General features: G+C 46.6%; 1 protein-coding gene across 2 annotated transcripts in view; it reads right to left on the bottom strand.

The window, feature by feature from the left end:
* Positions 1–806: 806 nt before the first annotated feature.
* The window catches only part of TENT5C (terminal nucleotidyltransferase 5C), a 21,799-nt gene continuing 1,349 nt past the window's right edge, over positions 807–21,256 (bottom strand). The window contains exons 2-3 of one of the 2 annotated variants that reach the window (XM_059375863.1): positions 20,640–20,762; positions 807–6,404 (exon numbers count right to left, since the gene is read on the bottom strand). In XM_059375863.1, the coding sequence (XP_059231846.1) occupies positions 5,204–6,379 (1,176 nt within the window). In that variant the 5' untranslated portion in view covers positions 6,380–6,404; positions 20,640–20,762 and the 3' untranslated portion in view covers positions 807–5,203. The remainder of the gene's footprint in view (positions 6,405–20,639; positions 20,763–21,256) is intronic. The other variant, XM_059375862.1, reaches the window with a different exon arrangement.

Genomic DNA, 21,256 nt, shown 5'->3' with positions numbered 1-21,256 from the left:
TCCAACAGGTGCCATTGCATCGCAGGGTCTTAAACAGGTTGAAATGCATGTGAGGGGCAGAGGCACGTGTTTTATAAAGAGCCCTCGGGTGGATCAAGACAAACGGATGGGAGACAAGTGACAAGACTCAGGAAGTGGCCCAGGCAGGAGCTGAAGGCAGTACCGAAAAGGCCAAAGTCAAGGGGCATTTCAGAAGGAACACACCGTACCGAGGAGGGAAAGGACCCAGCAGTGGGCTGGGAGGCAAACCTAAGATGGAAGAGTTTCCATCCCAATTCTTGTGATGGCAGAGGGAGAAGAGGAAAAGTCCCTCCAACCTTCCTGAGCAGTTTTAGATCCAGAATCACTTCCATACTTCTAAAACATGAAGAAGCCATGGTAGTGGTTGGATATAGGAAGGCTGAGCTATTGTGGTTCTCTTATTGAAAATGGGTTTGGGGCCAAGATCAAGGTCAAGAGAACCTAGTCTTTAATGCCAAATCAAACAAGATGCCAGCGAAGGCAGATTCCAGGACTATACCCATGATGTAGGCATTAGCCAAGAGACTGGGGTCAATAAATGCAACTCAGTTTAAACCAGTCGGGCACCTTGGAGAAGAGCTCAGATGTGAAGGGAATTACAGTCCTTAAGGTGAGCACACACCTCTTCCCCCAGAGAAAGCACCATCTCTCAGAGAAATATCTAAGGCTAAGAATGTTATTAACTGACCCCTCCCCCACCCCGCCATGCAACAGGTTTCCTGAAACCTAAAACAAGTTCACTGTTGAGACATGGAGAAATGACCATAACAGGTGAGGTTTTGGGGTTTGGTTTTTTGTTTTTTTTTTTTTAATATATCTTTATTTCTCAAACTCAAAGCTTTATTTCATCAACTTCTAATACAGTTTGCATTGACAAGTGATTTCACCTTCATCACATAGGAAGGTCAGCAACATCACACCAAAGAGGAAGCCTCACATATTGTAGGCATCACTAAGAAATTTGTATTTCAAAGGCAAATCAAGAATAACAAAATGTTTCCAATTCAGTCTAATTAGTATCTTACTTTTCATCTTTATTAATTTGGAAATGACTGGATAAATACTCTTAATTTTCCTAAAGCAGCTATTTTTTTTTAATCCTTTGGGGGGGTGGAGACCAGATGACTTGAGTTTTAAAACGCCCACATATCCATATTATTTAACAACTTCCTCTTTAGTGGACCATCTTCTCACCTTCCTATACAAACACACATGACAATTTTTACCAACTCTCACCAGCCTAGGCAAACCTCCAAGCATTTTCTTTAGCTTACACTTAAACTATTTTTGAAAAAGTGATAGGTAAACAAGATTGAAAACTCACCAAAACAAAACAAAAACGAAAACACTTGTTCTTTCCTGATCCTCACCTTCAGGAGTCTCCACAAGTAATCCTGAAAAGTTGCCAGGTCTTTAAAACCCATCCTCCCTTGGTCCTCTGAAAGTAATTGGCTAAACTTGAGTAGGTTCCAGAATGAGCTGCGACATCCTGGTCTCTGCCAGATTAAGGATCGGACTCCAACCCTGGCAAACAGGAGTCCTTCACCTTACAAAATCCAACAGATGGGTTCTCCTTCAGAGAGAGCCCCAGAGTGATATCCAGGAAATCATGGCCCTGGGGAGCTACAGGGTCTCTTCCCACAGGTGGATTAACTAGCAATATATCTGAGCCCAGAATCTAGGAGCATCCCGAAACCAGGCAGCAGTACTAGCAAGTTCACTAGAAAGAAGGTATTCCTAAACTGAGGAAGTCACTCTCAAGTGGCACCATTTCCCAAAGTTAACAAAGCGGTGCTAGTTAAAATCCCAACCTACCATGAAGGGAAGGAGCTAGTGCTCTAAGGGAGGCAGAAGGATAAGCAGATTCGGGGCACTGTGATTATTGTGATGTGATTATTAGTATGTCACCACAAAACATGGGTTTATACACAGCTTGCAGTAACTCAAATCCCTGGGGAAAAAGATCAGGTGAGGGGCAGAGAGGGGAGAACTCGAACACCAAACCACATCTGTCAGCACACAGCAGGGCCCCAGCATCTTTCCTCCCCGATTCTCCCCAGCTGCCAGGCGCTCCCAGGTGTGGGCAACACCCTAGCTCACATGGACTTAGCAGGAACCTTCTTTGGAAGGTGTCCGTGATAGAGAGTTTCGTTTCAGAGCTGAAGTTGAGTGAGGAATCGTGTCTTAATGCCAAAGTAAAATGTAAGGGTGAGACTGAAGCCTAAGGCCAGGAATTCAGGCTGTGCCTTTCCGCCAACACGAGGGGAAACGGTACTGTTTTAATCTCACTGCCGCTCAAATGGATTCCAAGAAGCAGGCCAGGAAAACAAGCTGCATACTTGCAAAAAGCATTAGAGAACTTCAGAGTCCTGAAGCAAATGAGACTGCTTAGATTTATATTAGAATTTGTACTTGAACTTTAGTGCCCTTGACCACTGCCAAGTTTCATGTTACTCAACACACAAAAAAGAGGAACCACAGGTCTCAGTACCAGTTCAGGGGACCTGGTGCTTGTGTGAGCAGCATGAAAGGCAGGTTTCAGCTGGAATTTCCAAACACCTGAAATTCAAGGTTATCCAATCTATTCTGAGGCCGGCAAAGGCCTTGCAGAGCAGGTAGAGACACCACTGGACCAGGGAGATGTTTTAAAAGCTCAGCTTTGGTCAGTGCAGCTTTTTACCCTGATGTAGTAGAACATTCTAGAACACGTGTCTACTTTCAAACTCCCAAATGGCAGGGCTGACTAAGAACTTCAGGTGAACAGATTGCACTAAGATGGTCATGGTGCAATGGTGGTAAAGAACTGGTGCAGGGGGTAGGGGGCTGACTGGGAATTTCTAACCATTTCTGGGCTTCCCTTCATCCTCAGAAGACAACTAGTAACAGCAAAAGAAGAAGAAAAAAAAACCCCCCCCACACACACACACATATAAGCAGAAAAAACTCCAAGGGCAAAGTGGAAATTTAATTACTTGATATGGTTCTGATTTTATCTTCATCTGGAGCCTCATCACCCTGATCCTCAAGCCTTCTAGTAGGAGCAATACTGACTTCTGTTAGCAAGTGTTTATGTTGGTGGCTTCATCACATCTCAAAGTTTTAGTTAATCAGATCTGTCAGTTTTGCACAAAGATGTTGCCCTTAGACCACAATGGCAGCCTTTTAATGTTATGGATGAGTACATAGTTTTTAAAGTTAGGATTCATTCTTCATTCCCCCCCTTTTAACCCTGAAGCATGCTGGGCACCCCCTCAGTATGGAACTAGCCTAGACTCAAAGCCAGAGCATTCAAATGTAACTACGGTTCACAGGCAAACCGGAGCCGGTCACTTACACACAGAAGTGGATTCTATTCACCTAATGTAACACAACACGGATACCAGCTGGACCCTGAGGCTCAGTCACGCCCTATCTGCTTTTAAGAGGACCAAGACCTCACATTCCCAAAAAAAACCCTGAAAATACCATCTTCAGAAAAAGGGAAACCACTTGTTTTCTGCTAAGCCTTTCTTTTTTAAAGTATCTTCATTGTGTAAGGCAAGGAAAAAGGAAAGCAATCACTCAGGGCTTGGGGTTTTTCTGGCCACGGAAGAAAGGAAAAACTCAGGAGCATGGATTTTATGAAATCACTTTATAGACCAAGCTGGCTGGCCATACTGAGTTCCTCTGCCCTCAATACCCTAGAGCGATGCTTCCTAAGAGATCCCAGAAAAGTTTCAAAACACAAAAATTTCCTTATTTGAATGACTGGGAAAGCAGTAGCCTAGAACTCTCCCATTTACCAAGCTTGCTTTGGACTGGAGATTAACACTGTTTTCCTTCTAAAGTGCACAACAGACACAAGTATGGTCAAGTCTACCAGAATAAGGATGACCATTCTCCATTGACTTCATTCTTCCCCAAATCCCCCAGAATTAATCATTCAAGGAGCCCTGGCAGCTCCAGTGCACACCAAGCCCAAATGAGCCCTAAACCTCCACCTTGCACACAGCACAGGGACAGCGGGTTCAATTCCAAAGCAATCGTGAGCCAGAGAACTCTGCCCACAACAGCAGGCCATTCCACAAGTCATTCCTTTCTACTGAAAATCCTGAATTCATCTGCAGCCCAAAAATAGCCTGGAGAAGAAATCACTATTTTTTGAAGAAAGAATAAAAACAAACAAAAAAGAATCAGCCACGGTACTCCAGAAAAACAGCTTGTCATACTGGGAATGTGACCAAAACAGGTTTCCAATTAAAACATGGGAAGACCCTCTCACATTGGCTATTACTAGGACTCTAGACTCAGCACAATCCTTAGTCTTAGGAAGAGCAAAACTAAAGTGATGAGCTAAGGGAAGGGGGCGGGGGGAGTGTCATTCAATAAGAATTCCTTAAAGAAAAAAAAAACGGAACATTCACGTTTCCTATTTACTATCACCCCCTCCCCCACCCTGCCGCCACCACCACAATTCTGCTTTAACATTATGTTCCACATTTTATTTTGTTTTCAAGTTACATTTCAAGCAAAGGTCATTTTTTTTTCCCTCAGCAATATCTCACGATTCCTCGTGAGAGCTCAGCATCTAAACCATAAACCATTGTCAACCAGATCTCAATTCTCCAGCTACGAGCTTTGGTTTGTTCAGGAAAGAAACCCTCAGCTCTGCTAACAGGGAATAAACATAAGCATTTCAGTCCCTTGAACAAAAATGAAGTCATGAGACCACACTCATGTCCACCATTTGCTGCCTGGCTAAAATTGGTACAAGAAAATAGACTGCAACCACAACTCTCATAGAACAGGTGAGAATCCCATGAGGGCCAACAGAGCCTACTCTAGGCTTGAGTGAGAAGAGACACTGCCCAAGCTTTCTCCCAGATTCCATTAGTGCACGGAGCTCCAATCTCCCCGTGCGTGTGTTGGGGACATGGCGTGTTAGTGTCTATCCTGGAAAGATGTGAAGAGGTCGTCCTTCCTATAGCATTTTCCAAAGTGGCACTGGAATAACGGGTCCCTTCAGGGTTGGCTCATGATAGACTGTAGACCCATTCCAATGGGTGCACAAAGAAAAAAAAGAGCAGAATCAGAGCTGAGTTCCCCTTTAAAAGCCAAACACCTACACCTAGAAGGAGGCTCCCTTCCCTGAGAGCCTTTGCCCTATTGGGGTTCCCACTGTGTAAGCCCTCAGGTCTCAAGCTTAGCTACAGGGCAGCCATGTAGGGTACGGCTGACTGTAGGTGACTGGAGGGTGGGCCACGTAGTAGTTGTTGAAGTTGCCGTCACTGACATAGGGAGCTGGCTGGTAGTAACAGGTGACGTTGGTGGCGTTGGGGATGATGTTTTGTTCCGCCAGCACACGCAAGGCCAGGAGGGAGATGAGGTTCAGGGTCTGCCTCCGCTCGTGCCCCATGAGGCACACGGTGCTCTCGTTCACAACCCTGCGAAGGATCATGAGGTAGTCATACTTGCTCCTCTCTTCTTCGGCAAAGTGGTTTTGAAGGTAGGTCTCCAGCTTCCTTTGCTGTTCGAGGATGTCTGGGAAGTCGATGAAGAACCTGGAGCACATGTAACGCTCGAGAGTTTTGATCTCTTCCTGGTCCGTGGGCCGGAAGTCCCGCACGAGGAGGTTGCTGTACTTGAGCAGTCCCCCGCCCCTGATCTCTTCGGGGTTCTTGGTGGCAATCAGTCTGTTCTGCAGGTGGTCAAAGGCTTCCTCGAAGTCCCCGTACATGCTCTCCCCGATCACCGTGGGGTGGACGTGCTCAGAGATGGGGCTGCTGGAGCAGTCGTAGAAGAAGAGCAGGGAGTCCAGAATGATCTGAAAGGAGTCCACGCTGAACTCAAACTGGCGCCGGATGGAGTCGACGAACTTGAGCTCCACGTTCTTGCCGTTCTTGTTGGAGAGGGAGATCAGGCTCCAGCGGTCCGTGTCCGTGCACACCTTCACCAGCTTCTGCACGTACGCTTCCTTCAGAGTGACCGGGCTGATTTTGAGCTTGTTCACGCCCTCCGGCAGGAAGTTCAGAAGGGAGCACAGCACCACGTCCCTGACCAGCTGAAATTCGGCCTCCGTGGGAAGAGCCACGTGAAAGATCAGGTCCAGGTCTTTGCAACCCAGGCCGTTGTCTTTGACCAGGACGTGGCCTGCGGCGGAGCCATTCAGCCGGACGTCCTGCACTCTGATGCCCGCCTCCTCCAGCCGGCTGCGCACGGTCTGGACAATGTCCTTCAGTGTTATCTCCAAGGTTGGAAAGTTGCCTCGTCCGTGGATGGGGACGACCTCGGTCAGGACCTCATGCAGCCGGCTCACCTGATCCCAGTTGAGCACGCTGAAGGACATGCAGTCCCTGGTGTTGCTGCTCTCCTCTGCCATCTTGGGGGGCGTGCTCGCAGGGAAACTGAAAGTGAGGGGGCGAGAAACGGAGTTAGGACTCACTTGTACACGGCCAAGCAGCCCGAGGGACTCAGGGCAGATGCTCCAGGCTCTCTAACCATTTTCCCGCCCAAAGCGACAACAGGGGCCCATGGCTGGGTGCTGCTGTGAGGGGTACAGCTCACAGATGGGAGAGGCTTTGTGCGTGGAGGGAGGACGACATACACAGAAACCCACCCTCTGCTTCCAAATTTTATTTTATGTGGGGCCGGCTTCTTTGATTGTTTTGTCTGCAGGAGGGTGGTTCGTGTGAAAGGAAGTAGACAGATTTCTAAAACAAAGTAACCCACACACATTCCTCAGTAGAAGGCCTAGCAGTCTGGCTAATTCTTGTTCTTCACAGAATTCCCTCTCCAGCCTTTGCATGCCTACCTACATCTTGAACTGGCTGATACCTAAGCTACCACCCTGACAGCCTGAACACAAGACACACACCCCGTGCCCCCCTCCCAGGAAAAGACTTCCTTCACCCCATGAAGACAGGAAGATTCAGCTCTGGGCCACAACCACACTGAGGACAGGAAGTCAGACCAGTCCTGCTAGACCAGGTGCACAGATATCTTGCTGGCAAGAACCCCACATCCTTTTCCCTCATGGGAGCAGTCGGTGCTGTAACCAGCACCTCCAGTATCCAGAGTGGGACACCAGGGAGCTGTCTGGATGACAGGATTCCTGGCAACACAGGCGTGGGTCAGCTCTGTGGTGCAACAGCTCTGCCAGCAAAGAGGGCCCTCCATGGGACATGGAAAACTTCCTCAGGGCAGTGCGATCTTCTCACTGCATTTTGAAATCTAGTACACCTCAAGGCTACCTAAGGAGAATCAAGAGAGCCCTCAGTACTAGGAGAAAAACATCCCGTCTCACACTACACTTGCTAGAACCATAGCTACCAAAGTAATTTTCAACCAAGTGATACGTTTCAGAAAATAAAATACAACAGATCCCTGGAAATCCTAATGTGTAAAAACAAACACTGTCGTATTAGAAAATCAAGGTGCTTGTGGATCCACGTGGGTCAAACATGAGCTAGACAGACGTTAAGAGCCGAAATAAAATGTCAAGGTGCTATCCTCACACTTTGGTGTGAGCACAGAGTCTTGCCATTAGCCTTCCTGACTGGCTAGGCACACACAAAACCCATCCCAACCACTGCTGCAGTTTCACTGTTTGGAAACCACTGCCCTTGAACACACACCCTCCATCCCTGTCCTGCGGTTCCAACTCAGGTTTTAAGCTTTGCACTGCTCCCAGAGATCCTCGCCTGACATAATCGCTCACAGTGATGGTGAAGGTTGTCAGTCAGTGTTGGGGCACCACTGGACATCCCCAGACAAGCTTTCCAGGAGCTGGCAGTTAAGAAAGTGGGTGAGAACACAATGTAGCAACAAAAGACAGTGTGTGGTACAAAGAAAATGGAATATAAAAGGTAGAAGAAAGGAGTGTCCCTTGATTAGGGTGAAAAAGAAGGCCACAGAAGAGTTCACTTATGGGGAGGGGACATAAGCTGACACAAAGGCAACATGAGCTCTAGGCTAGGATTGAGGGCCAGAAGGCAATGTGCAACCAAGACCTAGCAAATTGTCCAGTCTGGCCATCAGGTACCTCTCAAGCAAGAGCACAGGCTCCCTTTAGGGAGGTTGAAGGGGTTGAAGGTTGAAGGGATGAATGTGTTTGGCCAGCAACAGGAAGGGTGGTCACATGATCCCAGTAGGCTCTAGGAAGACCAATCTTGAGCCCTCCCATGCTTGCTACAGAAGAATGCTTGCCAAGGGGCAGATAAGTTTCCTTTCAAACCTGTTTGGACAGTGTTAAAAAGCTCTAGGCTCTCTAGATCATTCTACCAAAGCATGCCTAGGGTAAGGATTAGAAGCAAAATTTGTGGTAAAATACTTCATGCTCACTGTGTGCATTTGGCTTCAAGTCAGACTTAGAACATCTTTTTAATGTGCTCTATGTACATTTGGTTCTTTGTAGGCCCTTTTATGATCAGCATACGGTACACTGTGCCTATTACACAGGGCACTGCACAATTAAGTCCAAATGACTGCAAAGAGGTATGGCTCTAGCTTTGTCTTAAGATACAGCTAAACTATCTATGATTCGGTGACACAGCTTTCTATCAGGCATGTTGATCTCCCCATAAGAACACAACCTTCTCTCCCTGTGTACCACCTGACATTATGCCACCAAGTTTCATATTTACAATACAGGTGTGAGAAGTTACAGTGACAGAGCAGTAGCAATTGAATCAAAACTTGGAAGAGAAATAACAATTAATTTTAGGAGTATCTCTCGGAAGAACCTCAGTAATGTTGCAGAAGAAAATAACGATAGGAATGACTTTTGACTCATATCTTTTCTTTTCTTTTTTTTTTAAAGGAGTTGTAAGAGGGGTGCCTGGGTGTGGCTCAGTGGGTTAAGTCTCTGCCTTCAGCTCAGGTCATGATCTCAGGGTCCTGGGATTGAGCCCTGCATCAGGCCCTCTGCTCAACGGGGAGCCTGCTTCCCCCTCTCTCTCTGCCTGCCTCTCTGCCTACTTGTGATCTCTCTGTCAAATAAATAAATAAAATCTTTTTTTAAAAAATAAAGGAATTGTAAGGAAAAAAAGACATTTTACAATTAAAGTCAGAACTATTCCCATCTTTAGAACAGTAGTTCTTAGAGGAGGAACATTTAATACCAGTGAGAATGTGATGGAAGCTATCATTTTCTTCTCCAGGGATGGAGTGGGGCGAGAAGATGATCAGAGTACGAGACCTTTCATATATTTTCGAATCTCTAAACTTGTAGTAGGTTCAAAGTCAGAATCTGTTTTAGATTGAAAATCTGTAAGGTTCATATGGGAGGAGGGGCAGGAATGGCCAGAAACGTTATGAGAAACAAGAATGATGTACATATCAGCCCCATAAGAGATATTATGAAGACAAAATAATTGAAAGAGCATGGTATTGGTACAAAAAGACAGATTGTTGGAATAGAATTTTTAAAATCTAGAAATAAAATGTAATACATGAAGGATTTCATATATAATAATGGAGGCATTTCAAAACAGTAGAGACAAAAAGTTTAGACATGTAGATAGTGATCTACATTTAAAAAAAAATAAACAAGGTGGCTCCTTGTCTTGTGCCAAACTAAGCTCTAGATGGACGAATTAAAGACTTTAGCATAAGAGGAAAAACCCTAAGAGTCCTGGGGAAACATGGAATCTATATACACAAATGAAGAGCAGGCAGTCTTTTCTGAATCACATAAAACATAAAAGTCAAACTTTTGATACAGGAAAATAAAAATATCTACATGGTAAAAATACCATAACGAAGGCAGAAAGGCAACACTAGGAAACTATTTGCAGTGTGAGGCAAAGTACTTATCTTAATAATGAAGAATGAGCTCCTACAGGTCAGAAAGAATAGCACCCCAACAGAAGAAGGGGAAAAATACATGAACAGTGGCTCAGATACACAACCCATTCAACCTTACCTTAAAGGATGGGCATATTAAAATTTCACCGAATCATTCTTACCTATCAGAATGACAGCGCTCAAGAAGCAGACACCCGTTGGCACACTCCCCTTAGGTTCTCTCTAAAGAACAGTGTGGGACTCTCAATTTTAAATGAATGTACTCTTTATATCAATTCTACTTTGAAGAAATCTACTTCTGATTTTATCCTCCAGGTATACTTGCAAGTATACACAAGGCTAGTCACTGGAGAATTATTTGTAAAGCTACAGAGTCATCAGTGGAAGGTGAATGACAATGCATGTGTACAACAGTATACGATTGCATGGAGTTGTCCCAAAGAATGGAGGTGGCTCTCTATCTATAAGAATGGGAAATGCTAGTCAAGATTTATTCATAAAAAACCAACACTGCTTGTGTAAAAGCACAAGCCCACACTTGTACATTTCTACAGATTTCTGGAAGGAAACACAAGTAATTCGACCTATACCAAATACCCGCTCTAGACTGGGAGATGGGACAAAGGAAACTTTTATTATCCTTTTTGAATTGAGAACCTATATGTGTATTAATTGAAAATAGTTAAAATCTTATGAAACAGGTCTGAAAACCTCTCCCCCACAAGCCTTCTAACTCATCTGCTGCCTTATTTAGTTCTTTCCTATCACACCCCGCCAACTCTGTCCCCAAATCAAATAAACATAGAAGCTTCCCCTCCGAGACTTCAATGTGGATCTCTGGGGCAGGCGGGGAGGAGGGACTGGTCCCTGTTTTTCCCCTAAAATGGTTTTTGGTCAAGTTTCTACTTCTCTACTGTTTTAATAGAATATGTCCATTGTTTGTCAAAAATCCTCCAGACTTTGAAAATAATGGATAATCTGCCTAATCTAGACCCTATGTTTGTTATCCCAAAGTGACTTTTTGTAGGTTTATAGGCATGGCTATTTCTCAGTTCAGACATATGGTAGTGACCCTCATGGTGCTGTTATGTTGATTACTGGCTACAGTTGCAAGAAACTTAATAATGCAATCAGCACTTTACCAGGAACCTGGGATGCCTGTGTTTGGCCTCTTGGGTACCAAGGCCTTCTGACAATCATATGAACAATGGAGTTCACTTTTAGAAAAAAGTAGCTCATATAAAAGCATATTGTAGAACATGACAAATGAGAAATGTGGTGTAGTTCTTAATTCTTCCAGTTTACTATGCCTTAGATATGGAAGAGCTCAAGCTACTGAAGGCTCAAATTTAGGCTGGGTTCATAGTCAGCACTTAGCCCATTAGAAGGGCCCAAAATAAGTTACTGATGATGATTACAAAGGAATTCTTTGTTCTCTCTCGCCCATCCAAACAATTCCAAATATCAAAAGTACATTTTTTTTTTTTTTAGTGACTCCAACAAACACTGGTATTGCTAGAATAAATCCAAGTCATAGGCCCTGAGGGCTTAGATAACACACCAGAGCTTAGTGTAACAGTTGGAGTTTTAATTAACCACTTGAGATCAACAACGTTATAATCTGCATATAAAAGAATCCTGTGGAACACATTCTCAACTCAAGAAAGGCCCAGGTTAAAGACAGACAAATTTTAGTTAGCAGAAGTAACAAAATGATGACTAGAAAACAAAATTAATGTGAAGTCTGGTAAATTCAAACTAGTGTTTAATTTTCCTTTAACTGCCTGAGAAGCGGTTTCATATTATATTCTGCACAGCAGAAAGTGGGCAAGGTAGGAACCAGGATTTCTCACTGATTTGGAAATTTAGGCACCATTTTACAAGTGAGGATGACTGTCTGTCTACTCAGTTCAAGTACTTAATCTCCTAAAAAGTTGGATTTGTGACGACTAACCACTGCAGGTGCCCCCTGAATTCCCTTTTCTTCATCTGGCTTCAGCAGAAGGCTAGAATGTGCACATGGAAAGAAGACAGGTTTGCAGGAATGGCAGAAAAAGGGGAGAGGAAAAGACTGACCAAGCCAAAAAAGAATAAACCATATTCCCTAAGGACAAGTTCACCTCTAACTTACCTTTGATTCCTATGGCCTGGGACCAAGGCCCTCAAAGGCAGGTTGAGCTGAAAACCTATGATTAAGCCCTAACTGAAAAGAAAATAGGAAAAAGAAAAAGAAAGAGAAAGCTATTTCTAGTCCTGCTTCTTAGCTTGTCTAGAGCCCAGAAATAAGAGTGACAGAGGCTATGAAACCATGAGGGGCCTCAAGGTGGGCCAGCTGGACAGACAGGCAGACAAGCTAGAGATGGGCGTGAAAGCCCACGTAATACTTCTGGGTCTTAAGTTCAAGGGCTTAGGTTGGATCAACACTGATTCCTATTTGTACCAGGTATTAGACATAGACACTGTCCAAAGAGTTCTCAGTACCTGTGGAAATGTCCACCTGCAAAGTTAAGGACAATGTGTATGTAAGTCTTAGTCTGCGGTATTTCACGAGAAAGCTCTAGAAGCTACTGTGCCAGAGCTTTCATGGAAATGCTGAGGTGTGAACGGAGGCTCTCAGCTATGGCAGCCCTCCATCCCCTCCAGAGACAACTGAGCACCACCCTCTTCCTCTGACCCTGCTGGGGTTTAAGAATACAAAAGAAACTCGAACACATTTCAACATTCCTTTGATGACATTTCCTTTTACGGTTTCTGGATGTTACCTCAAAAGCCTGGACCTTCCTAGGAACACTTCTGAGGCTCAAGGTAAGAGACCCAGCCATGGGCAATGGACTAAGCCTGGTGACAGACTACAGGTGGTGTGTATCCACAACAAAGACACTTGCTGTCCTTAGCTCCGGGCTGAGAGGGGACCCATGCACCTGAGGGAGGCATCTTCCACACAAACTCTTCCCCTTCCAGTATACCACAGAGGGCATTTTCAGGGGGGGAAAAAAAAACTACTTATTTCATATAAAAACCTGGAGCGTTTAATCAGATGTGAAGGAGGCGGCACCTACACCATACTCTTCTAGCCTACCAATTCTTTCAGCAACCCAGGCGGATGAGAACCACAACTCTGGGCCTTACTGTAAAATGAAGGTGCAGATGTGTGTGCAAAAGAAAGGGTATATAGCATAAGCCCCTTCACGTCAATCCTGTTTCATCGTCACAAGCGCTCTGAGGAAGGTACAACAGTTCCTTCTGCACAAATTAAGGAATAAGGATCGGAAAAGTTTAAGTGAATTGACCCCCGGATCCTCAACTCTGGAGCCAATTTCAAACACTTGGAACTGGCAACAGTTCCCACCGAACTCGCTCGGCCACTGGCAGGGTGGGAGGAGGGGAGAGGGCAGAGGCTCCTGTCACAAGCCCACAGGTGCCCTGAGATCACCAGTTCTTGCTGCGACGACAGTGATCCTCTAAAACAGAGACTGTATTTGTCCTACCCAAAAAAGAAGAAAGTTACCCCCGTAACAGTGACACTTTATCCCCACCACATACACGGAGAACAGCAAAGCTTGAACCAATCACCTTTCACAGCCCACGTTAGAGAAGATTCCAGCTGAACAAAGGACATGAGTCAGCATTCATCCTCGAAGATGCCCAAGGTGTCTTTAGAGGCGCCTCTCAGAGAGGCACCAGAAAAGGCAATTCATTGCCCATGGTGTGGGAAATCCTATTTCTCAATGGGGAGGCACATCAGCGGTTTCATAACACAAACATCTTACCAACACGATCTACTCAGAAACCAATGCCTCCCTACCTCAGAAGCTCCAGCAGGTGCCAGCAGGTTCCTAGCCATCCAGGCCCTCTTTCTGAGGGGACAGACCAAATGTGACTCAAGGTCTAGCCAGGGGCCCTAACATGTACCACCAAACTCTATCTGATCCAGCTTTACCTGGATCAACCAACACTACTATTACCCCTGCTTGACAGGAAAGGGGACTGGGGAACAAAGAGGTTGTTAACTGTCCAAGGATGCCCCGCTGGTAAGTGGCACAAATGGAACTGAAGGACTTTCTAGGGGGTGGATAGTTTGAGTGCAAGTGTTGGGGTGTGCATGGGGCTTGGAAGAGAAGCTAGCTGCTCTGGTAGTTGTAAAAACTAGCCAGCAATAAGTGGAGGGAAAGAGGTGAAAGGTAAGAAGGTTTTTTATAGGATGGCAGGATAGGAAGGCAGGTGGCTAGATGCACTAAGGCCCCCAAGTGAGGCAGGCTAGATGGCAGGTGCCGGAGGCAAGGCAGAAGCAGTCCCAAGCATGAGTACCTCAGAGCTGTTAGCACAGAGACCCTCCCCCTCGGGATTATCATGGCTTCAAGGATCCATAGCTGGATCTGGCTGGAATCCAGCAGAATGGAAGGTAATTTTGTACAGAAATGCTCATCATTACGCTCGGGTTTTAAAAGAGCAAGGGCTGGAAGATGAAGGCCCAGGTTGCTCCCTTGGATGGAGCAGCTGGATGCCAGCCAGGCTGCCAGGCAGTGGTTCTCAGAGAGTGCGGGGAAAGCTGCGGGGATGCGCTCTGCTGGCTGGAAGATCGGCAGTGTTGATCTGCTGATAAAGCAACAGAACAGGACACTCTGCAGACAAGAAGGCAGCTTTCTAGATCCCAGAAACTGATAACCCAACTGGGGCTGCAGAAAGAAGGTAGGTAAGTTTGCAAGCAGGGATGGACACCCCTCAGGCAGGCTCGGGAAAGGGAGCTGGAACAGAGCCGAACACAGGACTGCCTGGCACAGCCCGACAAACATGCACATGCTTAACCCAAGCCTGCACACCTGCCACCTTTCCAATGGCACAGAGTTTGGCCCTTGAGATACCTACGTCCTCGAGAAACAAACCGGGCAGCCAGGAGACCCAGGGACTTATAAATGCAACAACAGCAGACAGTGGGAAGCAAGGAGAAAGACCAGGCTCCAATCTAGATGTGGCTTTCTGGAGAGAAGTCCTCCCTCCATCCTTGAATGCATGGGGAAGGCCAGGAGTTACAGAGGACCAGGGGCTCTGTCTGCCAAGCAGCCAGCCCCTCGCCAGGGCTCAGCCCCCACACCAGGGAGGAGGCCACATTCTGGAGACTCCCCTGCCTCCAAATGCATGAAAATGGTACGGATAACCAAGACACACAGCTAAGTTTCATGTGAATGTCCATGCGAGAGTTTGCATTAGCAGACAGCCCAGGGCAAAAGAACCAGATTAAATAATGCCTTGTTTTTAAAAGGCCAGTAACATATATTGCATGTTAGCTTTTTCTAGAACACCCGCAAATACACTCTACCTCCGTTCAAAGAAACAACAGCACCGTGCCACAGAGCTCTGCCCAGAGAAGACAGTCCTGAGTCAGTGACACCAGAAATCCCACAGCTGGCCTGTTCCCACTCTCTGCTTGGGAACGTCCAGCTGGAGGTCTCAAGCTATTTTCTCAGGGTTATCAGGAGTGTCCCAGCCACTGAATGCCCACGTGCGCCACAGCCCCCAAACCTGGTATGATTCCCATAGCAGCTGCGGTGCCACCGTAGCTGAAGGAAGGGGAAACCCGGGACTTAAGCAGAAGCGGGCCACCAGAAACCAGGGCCGCCTGGCTTTGCAGCCAGCTTTGAGTTCGAGGGGCCCTCCCCAGTTCTCGCTTCCCACGGATGCCCACAAACGGTCTTAATGGTTATCAGAGATTGGGCTCTGTCCACAGACACCCACCCTGCAAGAACTCCACGCAGAAAACACTTTCTCGTCTTTCAAAATAGGATGCTTGAGCAAGTGTGGCTGGAGAGATAACACTGGAAGAGCTCATGCTGGGGCTGCCAAACAGCATGAAACAGAATCAAAACACAGGCCCAGATGCTGTAACGGGGCACCGCAGAAGTACACAGGCTTAAAGGAATACCCTGAAATCGTCGCAAGTGTAAACATTAACCAGGTCACCACACGGGCATCTTTAGATGGAAGCTAAGCACAGAAGTCCTGATTTTTCCAGAGTGTCAGCAATATTAAGTGCTACATACACCACTTGAACTGGAAAGAATCCCTGTTGCAACTTGGCGCCCCACTTCCTCCTACGAAATACCTCTTTCTAAATCAGAGATGTTACTGGTCTGACTCATGTAAAGAGATCGTCAGAGCCGGCCCCCACCATTTTTGAGACTGACTAGACTGAGAAAAATAGAACGATTCCTAGGAGGCTGTTTACTGTAAGGATGGCTAAGTTTCCATACAGTCCACAGGGTCTAAGGGCTGCCAGACCCCAGGGTTTATCAAGGGTCACACACCACCTAACCCTCTGGCTTAGAACTTGGAGCAGGCATCAGATGTCCACAAGGCAGGCCTCAGCTTGCTGTCCCATCCCTAGCAGCATCCCTGGGCCTTATCAGGAAAGGGCCAAGCTCAATATAGCACTTATCACACTTGAGACAGACAGACAGACACACACACACACACACACACAGTCACATATGTTTAAGTGAAGGGGCAAGACCATGAGGTACATATTTCTGTCCCTATTTCTGTACCAGCTGCACCAGGCAGCCAAGTACCCGTGTTTGGTATTTCTACATGTGTGGAGCTGTGTGGGTCACAGATATGGTCCTCTAGGAATAATTATCACTGAATTAGCATATGCCAAGTCATGCGTTGCTGTCATTTGGCAGCTCACAGACACCTGTTACTTGGAAGTTCCTTCTTCTTGCATTTTCAAAATTTCAGTTGTTGATATATTTTAATTGTTGATAAGTTGCTTGAGCCCTGGTCCCCTGCCAGTGTCAGAAGATTTCATCTGCAATTCTTTGAAATTCTATTACCTGGTGATTATGCTCTATGAAACTGGAGAAAAACGTAAGAGTGAGCACCAGACAAAAAATCAAATATCCTGTGTTTTAGTGGCAGGCCTGACTCACAGGGTGAATGCTTAGCAGTAAGTTGGTCACAATGACAGAATTTCCTTTCGTTCTTTCTGGTATGTGAGTGCCTACTATGTTCCCGTCGCTGTTCTAGGAGCGGACGATCTGTTAGTAAGCAAGTGACAAAGACCTCTGCCCAGACTCATGCTCTCCTTCCATAACCTCCTGCTGCTAATGCTTGCCTCCCACTCATGCAGAATCAGAACTGCAGAGTGAGCCACTGGGCAGCTGGTCTGGACCCGTGCTACTCAGTACTGTAGCCACAAGCTTCGCATGGCCCTTAAGCACTTGACACGGGCCAAGTCCACACTGAGACCATGGAGACGTGCTGTGAACACGGAATACACTCTGGATTTCAAGAACTCAGTAGGAGGGGGAGAAAGAAAAAAGGAAGTATCTCCTTAATCTTTTTGTTATATTGATTATATACGGAAAGGCTAACATTTGCTATGAGGGCTTAAATAAGATAATTAAAATGAGTTTCACCTGTTTATTTTTACTCTTCAATGGGATGACTGCTAGGAACTTAACTGGGTCTCTCCTATTTCTCCGGGATGGCACCAGTCCACTGGCCTTACAACAATGAGGAAGCCAAAGCCTAAAGAGGTGGGGGTGTATCCTCACAGCCCAAGACGGTCACAGAGGCAGGGAGGAGGGAAGCGAGAGACCAGGACAGGCCTGGGACACTAGGTCCCAGCTGAGCAAGCCCAACCAGGGCCTGGACTCGGGGCACATGCTCACTCTATATCCACTTCATCTCTCCTCCTTGATCTGCATTCTTCCTACCATGGCACCTGGCCATTGCCTCCGTGTGAGAGCCCTGACTGGCCAAGACCACACAGGGTCCATTGGCTGTAGTGCCCACCTCCTTGGCCATAGGTACAAGTCAGGGATAAAGAGGATGTGTTTGGGGGTAGGGTGTAGACAGCCAGGCAAGGTGGAGGATGACCCGTTCTCCCACCCTCGGGTAAGGCTAAGCCAGGGGAGAGAACCACATGGCAACATGAGGGAGTAGATGCAGTTCAAGACTTGTGAATGATTTTCTTCTCAAAATGGGCCCACAGAGCGTGAATATGGAAACAGATATGGGACTTTGTATGTTCATCCACTGGAAGATTTGAAAGTAGAAACAGAATACAGAAAACAAGGTACACGGCAGAACTGTGAAGAGGTGGGTAATTCGGGGCGCCTGGGTGGCTCAGTGGGTTAAGCCTCTGCCTTTGGCTTGGGTCAGGATCTCAGGATCCTGGGATCAAGCCCCTCGTTGGGCTCTCTGCTCAGCGGGGAGCCTGTTTCCCCCTTCCTTCTGTGTGCCTCTCTGCCTACTTGTGATATCTCGCTCTCTGTCAAATAAATAAAATTTTTAAAACAAAAAAAAGAGATAGGTAATGAGATATGGGGGACCCGCAGCTGGGGTGACCTCAGGATCTAAAGCTGGGTCAACACCTAGTCTGATAAGGAAGGAAGAGCAGTGATTTGTGCCAACTTTTGAGTATGAATTTTGTGAGGCAAAGGAAGGTGGTCAGGAAGACTCGTCCAGGGGAGGTGGAGAATGAAGAGAAGGTCTGAAGGGGACAGGTCCTGAAAAGAAGCTTTGCTTCTGGAGGGATGGGCAGTTTCTGGGAGTTCTTCAGGTGATGTTTAAGGGGCATGGGATATGGAATTGGGCAGGGGCAGGAAGAGCCCCGTGCTGCTCTCATGGAGCTGCTGTCAACAGGCCCCTGAACCAGGTCAGTGATGGCAGTGGGAAACAAAAAGCGAAAAAGATAAAAGATCAGCAGAACCAGCAGCCGAGTGAACTGGAGAGAGAAAGGCTGAGCGAGCCATGTGAGGCTGGGGTTGGGGTGGAGGGGCAGGAAGAGCAGGATGGGGAATGCTGGAAGAGAGCAGGGCTGGAGCTGGGCTTAAGGAGCTTCAGCTGCTGGCCAATTTGCAGGCTCGGCCCCTCGGCTCCAGACCTACCAAACGGAGGCCACCATTTAGAAAAAGGCCCAGAAACCAGCCGGCATCTTAGGCTGGGAGCTTCCCAGTCAAAAAGCCCCCAGGCTTTTAGCCCACCAGAATGAATCCACCTAAAGGAGACTTCCCTTGCTCAAAGGACTGGCAGCTGAAGCCAGCAGAGAACTGTATCCAATTCACAGGAGCACCTTCTGTGCCCCAGGCCCCGCTCGGGGCACCAGGGATTCAGCAGGGAGCACCAAGCCCTGCCTTCCTGGGGCTCACAGGAAGACTAAGACAAACAAGCACGAACGTTAGGAAGCTATCCCAGCTCCAGAGTGCTTCCATGGGCCTTTTTACATACCACTCACTGCCTTGGCCTCCTCAGCACCTGGCACCAACCGCTGCCTGGGAAGCACTTAACTACCGACTCAATCACAGTCATCCAAGAAGTCAATACTCAATGCAGCTTAGTGACCAAGCCTCCAAAAGGCTCCGCCGAGACTAAAAAATCTCCAACATGTAGTGACTTAACATCAGCAATTACTTCTTCATATTCCTTTTTCCCTGTTGTTCCAAGAAGTTCTGCAAACAGTTCTAGGGCAGACTAGAGGGGCCCAGCTGTACAAAATCTATTGATTCTAAACAGTTCATAAGGCTCTTTCCTACATATCTGGGTTATGCAAAGAGGCTTCATCTAAACCACTTAAATTCCAAATATGAGCTTCTTTCTAATGCATGCAGTGAAAGGATCAAAAGGATTGCGACCAGAAGTCTGGGAAGCATCACAAGAGATCAGCTCTACTGCCGGACCCAACTGGCTTATTTAAACACATAATCTGCCTCATCATAATATAGTTTATGCCAGCTTGCCTGGCCACGGCCAAAACACCAGGATGGCACAACACATTTTTCTGTATTGCCCTGTGTACGTCAGTGACATCATAAAAAAAAGCAATGGGCCTTATCTAACCAGAGTAATGTTTCATCCCAAGTAACCCCTCAGATTATGCCTTTCTTCCCTTTAACCCCTAAAACACACACACACAGAGTAATGCACGCAGCCCAGAGATCTGCATGAGACCAAGAAACTCAAACAACAACCCAAGTTTAGCTTAAATTCATAAAACTAGGCTTGGGCTTCCACAACTTCTCTTGGGAACACAAAAAAGGTTTACCACACAGAGCTCTTGGCTTGTCATTCTCTGGTGACCTGCCCCAGGCGCACAATAGATCAGAGATGAAAGATGAAGACAAGGTACTACTTACTTGAGCAGTTTAAAAAAACATGTCATTTTCTAACTTTGTAGCAAATGTGTCCGATTACCAGCACTGGGAGAACAAGGGCACCACAGTCCACTCTGCATTATCTTTACGGCTAAGCAGTTCCTCGGATTTTCAGAAGTACGAGGACTTCTCTGTTCTTTGATGGGTAGTGCAAGATGTGTGCAATTTGCCCTGGCCTTGAACACTGGGGGCTGTAGGCTAAGTGGGGCATACTGGGAAACGCAGGGGTGAGGGGTTCTATAACCCAGGATGGGATCTCCGTGGGCTGCTGTACTCATAGCACAGGCAAGCAAACCAAGGAGGGAGATCTGCTGGTGGTCAGCTACGTCACACTCCATCTGACAAATAGGAAAGATCCACGCCCTTACCTTTAGAGATACCCCAACTTAATCTCTGGATGCAAGGGAGGTATTGTGTTAGAAACCCCACATAGAGAGTACAGCAGTAAGCTCTAGGTACAGACACTGTCATGAAATGAGGGACCTTTGTTTTGGGTAACAATTTAGAGGTCTCCTGGCTAAGAGGAGGAAAAAAAAATTGGGGCTTTTTTAAACTTCACTTTCACATTATGTTACTGAGACTCGCCCTACAGCTACCTGAACAATTATATATAATATACCAAAATTTCTCTCTAAAAAAGTCCTTATTGAGTATAAATGTAGTCTAAAGACATGGATATACCTTAAGACACAAGGTTTCAGTTATCTCAAGTAAAAGCTTGACTCCAGAGATATTAAGTTTTCCATCTTCACAAACAAGAATGTCAAAGGACAGAACCCCTGCTGGTCCAGCCAGACTGCCTCCCTGAAAGCGAAGAGAAAAGTCAGCATTCTCTAGTCCCCACCCACCCCCTTCCATGGCAGGGTCTCATGTGTGGGTCTCACTCCCTCAATAATACCTTTGGGGATTTAAGACACAGCACAGTTCTTGGTAAGTGCTCCTACCCTCTTCCCCCCACCCCACACACCCAAGCAGCCCCAGGCTGCCTGGCTTGCTTCCTTGTGGGCTTCCTTGCCAAGTTACTCCCGTGGAAATGTTAGTGTAGCCAACAATGGCCACTCTCATCCTCCACCCCTCCCTACCCCCTTGAAGGGAAGCTGGGCCAAGCCAGGAGTCTACCTTAGAAGAATTTAATAATCTTTACTTGATTTCTTGGGGAGGTTCAGGTTCCTGACCCATCTACCAAATATCCTGAATACCAACTGTCACAATACCGGTGATTACAACAGTCTTGATAAACGCTGACTGTAATAAGAGAACTGTAAAGCACTCCATGGCTTGCATGTTACAACTCCATT

Source organism: Mustela nigripes, chromosome 14, assembly GCF_022355385.1.
Source record: "Mustela nigripes isolate SB6536 chromosome 14, MUSNIG.SB6536, whole genome shotgun sequence".
Classification (NCBI taxonomy): domain Eukaryota; kingdom Metazoa; phylum Chordata; class Mammalia; order Carnivora; family Mustelidae; genus Mustela; species Mustela nigripes.
This window is presented reverse-complemented; position numbering and strand designations above follow the sequence as displayed.